At 40.9% G+C, this 6,462-nt stretch overlaps 1 protein-coding gene across 7 annotated transcripts in view; it reads left to right on the top strand.

Moving 5' to 3' along the window:
* The window catches only part of LOC122550789 (heat shock protein 105 kDa-like), a 91,690-nt gene extending 86,631 nt beyond the window's left edge, over positions 1 to 5,059 (top strand). For 2 of the 7 annotated variants that reach the window (XM_043692046.1, XM_043692048.1), the window contains 3 exons: positions 2,891 to 3,010; positions 3,088 to 3,249; positions 4,206 to 5,059. In XM_043692046.1, the coding sequence (XP_043547981.1) occupies positions 2,891 to 3,010; positions 3,088 to 3,249; positions 4,206 to 4,424 (501 nt within the window). In that variant the 3' untranslated portion in view covers positions 4,425 to 5,059. The remainder of the gene's footprint in view (positions 1 to 2,890; positions 3,011 to 3,087; positions 3,250 to 4,205) is intronic. The other 5 variants (XM_043692044.1, XM_043692049.1, XM_043692050.1 and 2 more) reach the window with 4 other exon arrangements.
* The last annotated feature ends 1,403 nt before the right edge of the window (positions 5,060 to 6,462 follow it).

The following is a 6,462-nucleotide window of genomic DNA, read 5'->3' as shown; positions in this document are numbered from 1 at the left end:
TCTAGCTTATCTCCACGCTTCAGGTTCTCTGCCCTTATTTCTGATGAAGGGCTTTTGCCCAAAACGTCGATTTCGCTGCTCCTTGGATGCTGCCTGAACTGCTGTGCTCTTCCAGCACCACTAATCCACCATCAGGACAAAGCAGCCCGCTTGATTGGCACCGTATCTACCCCGTCTGCCAAAGATGCTCAATAAACACTGCTGCTACAATCTTCAAGATACACAGCAGAATTTCACTAAAGATCCTTAGACAGCACCTTCCAAACCCATCACCACTCCCAGTTAGAAGGACAAGGATAGCAGAAATGTGGGGACACCACCACCTACAAGTTCCTCTCCAAGGCACTAACCATCCTGATTTTAAAAATTTTGCCTTTGCTGCACTGTCATTGGGTCAAAATCCTTCCTTAACAGCATTGTAAATCTACCTACAGCACATGGACGCAGTGGTTCAAGTAGGCAGCTTAATACTATCTTCTCAAGGGCAGCAAGAAGCCGGCAATAAATGCTGGCCCAGCCAGCAATTTCTACAAGTGGGCAAAAAAAGTACTTATTGACTGTATTTCTGTGCTAAACAACATGGCAATACATCAGTTTTATGAGGGGGCAAAGTGCTGCAAGACAAGACAAAATAGTGCAAGGCAGGAATGTTGATGTTCAGGTCGAGTCAAAGTGAGTGAGCACTGTAGCATAGAGCGAAGAACCAGAGAATAGGGTCACTGGACCTGAAACATTAACTCTGCTTTCTCTCCATAGCAGCTGCCAGACCTGAGTTTTTACCAGTAATCTCTGTTTGTTTCTGATTTCCAGCATCTGCAGTTATTTTTCCTAAACCAGAGATACAGCCTGGCCCAGTCAATGAGCTGAGTGCTTGTCTTGGTGCACACATTATCCTTGCTGCAGATTTTTAAAAATAGATCTAGTGCTGCATTGAACTTTCGAAGTATAAGTGGATTGGACATGAGGTTCTTGAAAGCTGGCAGATGTCAGATACCATGTGTATGGAATGTTAAACCCGCCAAGAAACCAGAGTGGGGTCTATGTCGAACTTTCTCAATGGCTAATTTGTTTGACAAATTTGGCAAGATTACAAACTGAATATTAATGTAGCGAGTTGGTTTGCTAACGACATTTGACAAGAAACGGTGAGACGATCTCGTTCGGAGCTACTCACTCCATTCTGCCACACTCTATGCTATAGCTCATGTTGCTCAGACTTCTTTAAGACTCTGCCCTGAAATCATAATTATTCCTGGGATGTTGTTTGTGTTTTCCAAGGTGTTATCAGATGCAAAGCATCTTACAATTCAACCAGAGTTTCCTTGTTTTCCATCTTTAATTCTCCAAATTGTGTAGAGGGCTAACACTTACTTTAGTTGCTCTTTCTCTTTTTGAAATATCTGTAAAAACATTATGATCTGTTTTTATATTCTTAGCTAACTTTTTCTCATACACCAATTCTACTGCTTTTTTTTTTGAATATTTGCTTGCTTTTTTTGAATTGTGCTGTCCAGTCTTTTGACTTGCCACAATACAATGACACTAAAATTACATTCAAGGTAGGTGATAGATTCCCTTCCCTGAAAGGTATCAATGAAACCACTTGGAATTGGTTACGGTCATCTTTTCAGTCCCAGCCTATAAATGTCTAAATTTATTTTTAAGCTTCCCATGATTGAATTTCAGCTTGGTTGGATAGTCCAGTACCGTACCGTACCGTGTATGCTAAGTAGGACATTAAGTATTTCAAGCATTAACTTTTTTTTAAATGAAGGATTGTCGCATGTGCCTAATATGTCCAGGTATCTTGAAGTTTATCTATCCCAGACAGTAAGATCTACCATGTTCTGCAATAGGGTTCAATTTCAGTGATGTAAGAAAGCAAGAATAATCTTAAGCCCTCTGATCCTATAATGATTCACCTGCAACTGTGACAGAAAAGGGTGAGACCTGGGGGAATTCTGGATTCATGACATATCTGGTGATGGATAACTGAACCAGATGTACACCAGAGAAACTTATGATGCCTGAAATTAAATACGAAGGAGGAATGTTACAATATACCAGAAGGGCAACCAGGATGGGAAACAGTGGCAGTTTAGTTGGGAACATCAAAGTCTGATGGGCTTAAGGATGCAATTGCACAAAATTAGGCTGCAAAGGTATTGTGGCAAGCAGAGGGTGAAAGTTGATAAGGAATTTTAAAAACATAATTGCCAGACTCTTGTGTAAATTTTCAGCAACGTAGATGGAAATTGGATTTAAAGGAATTGTGAGAATGTGGGTAATTTCAAATCAACAAATTAACTGAAATGGCCTCATCGCTATAATAGCGGGAATAAAGAGACCGCAGAAGTTGGAACGGTTGAGTACCGGCTATGATTATTTATAGTAGGCAAGCTTGAATGGAAGCAGGTTTGAAGATTATAAAAGAACAGTGAATTTGAAGGAGAGGGCAGCATTATCAGACACCAAAAGTGAAATAATGGAGAATAAGTAATCCTGCAGTAGCTGAGGGAATAAAGGAGGGAAAATGTCTAGAACAAAGAATGAAATCATAAGTTATGCTTTTAAAGAATAGGACAGTAGGTAACCGAGATTAAAGACCTGAAATAGCTGGAACCGGAGAAAGTGTTCCAAAAATGCTTTACTTGAAAACACTAAGTGGCTCCAGATAACATAACAGGACGAGACGATTAACATAAGACAGGCCACTGTCATTTCACGATTCTTATGAAATTATAGTTGAAGTATTCTTGTTTGGTTGTGGCTTTTCAGAGCATTTCATTTGAAACATCAAAAGTAGCTGCAAAATTATAGTATAAAATTGAGCTATTTTTGTGTACAACTCCATCTTACTAAATACATTTCTTCTTTTAAAATTCTGTAGAAGTTAGGTACACCAGTTCAACACCGATATCTGGAGAATGAAAAACGGCCAAAAGCCTTTGATGAGCTTAGACAAAGACTGCAATATTATGCAAAACTAATGGGAGAATCCAGGAATAATGTAAGCAAAATTTCACAAGTGCAATTTATTTTTGTGAATGAAGCAGATAGGAAAATTAATATTCACATATTTTACAGATTGAAGAGTATAACCATATAGATGTTTCTGAAATGGCAAAAGTGGAAAAGGCAGTGAATGAAACAATGGAATGGATGAATAAGGCAATGGAGACACAGGCCAAACTGAATTTTGATCAAGATCCTATAATACATGCATCTGAGATTAAAGAAAAACAGAAGGTTATATCTCTTTTGTATTAAGTTGATATGTTGAAACACACTTAATATGCCTATGATCATGTAATTAGAATTTGAGGATTACAAAACAAGGTAAAGACTGAATAAGCTTTGCACTAAATTGGATCGGAGTCAGATCTCTGACAGGCACCCAGAGAATTCTTGTACTGAAGATAGGATGCCCTGCAGATCTTGAGAAATTTTGTCTTTTGGAGCTGGAATAATTCTGGTAATCTTTTTTTTTAATTTCTTTGCCTTTCTATACCTTTTGTCTTTGGAATGGTGATCAAAGCAATTTCTCATTAAGAATTGATTCACCAATGACCAATGCATTTCAATTTCCAACTTGCCCCGATAATACAGACCAGGCCCTTACAGTATCTGATCAGTGATCACTCCCAAAACCTTTATTGTAATTGCTTATCATTGGCTCTTTGTGCAGTTAGTCTGCATTTTATTCATCCAAAAATCTACCTGCCATGTTTTAGGCATTCTACATAGCTGATGACCATCAAAAATAATTGAATCAGTCTTCTTTCTGTTACTATCTACTACAAATTTAAGGTCATCTCATGTTCTATAGCATTCGCAAATGTTTTCAACACCATGCATCCTGAATGTTAGTTTTTTATAATTAGGTAGTTTTGATTTACCGTTGTGCTCTACCTTACTATCCCAATTCTCAATCCGTCAGCATGGGCTTCATTATTTCTACCTGAACAAATTATTTTCCAACCTAAGTCTAAGGTCTGTATCTCCCAATGAATTTCTACTAGCTCACCATGCACATTTGAAATGTATAATATTAACACCCAAATCTCAACAATGAGCAAATTACTAGGATTTTGATATGATGCTTTTTATGGGCGTTTTTTTGAACGTGAAGTATACTCAAGATCAAAACATTCTTACCAAAATTGTTACTTATATTTGTTAATTTTCTTAACTTCCCTTCGTAGGAGCTCGATACTATCTGTAATCCAATAGTAACTAAACCCAAGCCAAAGGTAGAAATTCCTACAGAAGAAAACCACTTGAAGAGTAAAACTAATTCTAAAACTGGAGGAGGGAGAGAGCCAATGGAGAATGAACGCCTTGCCAAGGATACAGAAATTCCTTCCCAAAATGGTCACTGCCATCCAGGAGAGAGCTTGACAACCAACATGGATTTGGATTGATCAGTAGAGGTGTAAAAGAAATATTTTCTCTCTACAAATTTCTGCTACTTTTTTTTTCTTTTAATGTTTCTAAATGCCCAACCTATTCATTTCTAAAAAAGCTTTTGTAACATATTTTCTTCAGTACCTAGTGAAGAGTTCAGCCATTTAATATGTACAATGTGTTGGTAAATATTTAAAACCATGGTAATGTTAAATTCCTGTGGAATTGTAAATTTCTGTTAGTCATCTACAGAGCATGATGCATCAGAGTATTTCGTAAAGTTATGCTCCATCAATCTGGGTATTTAAAGCATGAAGTTCTAACTGGTGCATGTTTTAGCAGTAGTTGGGCATATGTATGTATTTGTTGTTTTGATTTTCTTCATTTGTGCAGTTTTAAGATGATGATGGAACCCAAATAATTAGAATAAATTGAGTAAATATTGAGTAAATTAAGCTGTGTATTACTTTCTACTACAGATTAAAACATTCAGCATTAGATTTGGGGGGAAAATGTCCTTAATAAAACAATAAATGTCTTAATTGTTTTATCAATGATTTGAGAGTAATTTAGAAAATCAGTTCTTTAAAATAAATTCGAGATGAGTCTCTTCAAATGGTTTATTTTGGGCTAGTTTTTTTTTCATTCATGCATGAGATGTGGGCGATGCTGGCTAGGCTAGCATTTATTGCCCATCCCTAATCTCCTTTTGAGAAGGTAATGATAAGCTGTTGCCTTGAACCTTTGCAGTCCCTGAGCTGGAGGTACACCCACAATATTCTTAAGGAGGGCGTTCCGGCCTCCGGAGCAACTCAGCCACCATTAGCCATGAGGCTGGTGCAGCTACCATCCCCACGGCGATCGATGACATCACTCTCTTTACCCCCACCGTGGTCGCTTACACAGCTACTTCCGCCTCTCATGATTTCACATGGACCATGCGCAACATCACTTCCGCCCCTTATGTCATCACTGACGTCACACGTTCAGCGACTTGCGGTCCCCCTACTGCTGTGTTCACCACCACTTCCACTCCCACGAACGCCACTCACCTGCATACTGCCGATACACCCCCCTCAGATTCCACTGTCACCATCCCTGCCCCCTAGAACCCTGAGGGGGACATCACCCCTGCTCATGACTCCACCTCCATTCTCCCTACCACCACACCCCTCCAGTTACAGGCTCTGCCCCCACTCCAGCTCCACACCACACCAGGTCCTAGCTCCCAATCCTGCTGAGTTTTCACCATCCCCACCAGACCTTCCCCTCACTGAGGACGAACGATCAATTGTCAGCAAAGGCCTTACCTTTATCTCCCTCTGTCCACGCATCAATGAATTCAATACGCGTCGTGACGTCGAACATTTCTTCCGCCACCCCTGCTCCAAGCTGCCAAGGACCCTTTCGCTTTCCTCCAACCCACTCCATCCAACTGGACACCCTGTGCTGACCTAGTACCCGCACCAGATCTCTTTATTTCCAACTGCTGCCGAGACATTAACCGCCTCAACCTGTCTATCCCCACTCCACCCTCTCACCCTCAATGCACAGCCCTCCACTCCCTCTGCTCCAAAGCCAACCTCACCATCAAACCAGCAGATAAAGGGGGTGCAGTGGTAGTTTGGTGCAGTGACCTCTACACCGCTGAAGCCAGACACCAACTCGAAGACACCCCCTCCTACCGTCCCCTCGACCATGATTCCACCCCCCATCACCAAACCATTGTCTCCCAGACCGCACACAACCTCAACACCTCAGGAGATCTCCCACCCACAGTTTCCAACCTCCTAGTCTGGGAACCCCGCAATGCCTAATTCTACCTCCCTCCCAAGATCCACAAGCCTGACCACCCTGATCCTGCCCCACTGAACTCATCTCCACCTACCTTGATACTGTCCAATCCCCCCTAGTCCAGGAACTCCCACATACTTTTGAGACACCACCCACGCCCTCCACCTCCTCCAAGACTTCTGTTTCCCCAGCCCCAAAAGCCTAATATTCACCATGGACATCCAGTCCCTCTACATCTTTATCTGCCATGACCAGGGCCTC

This window comes from Chiloscyllium plagiosum, chromosome 6 (assembly GCF_004010195.1).
Source record: "Chiloscyllium plagiosum isolate BGI_BamShark_2017 chromosome 6, ASM401019v2, whole genome shotgun sequence".
Classification (NCBI taxonomy): Eukaryota; Metazoa; Chordata; class Chondrichthyes; order Orectolobiformes; family Hemiscylliidae; genus Chiloscyllium; species Chiloscyllium plagiosum.
The sequence above is the reverse complement of the archived record's forward strand: the minus strand, read 5'-3'. Positions and strand labels throughout refer to the sequence as shown.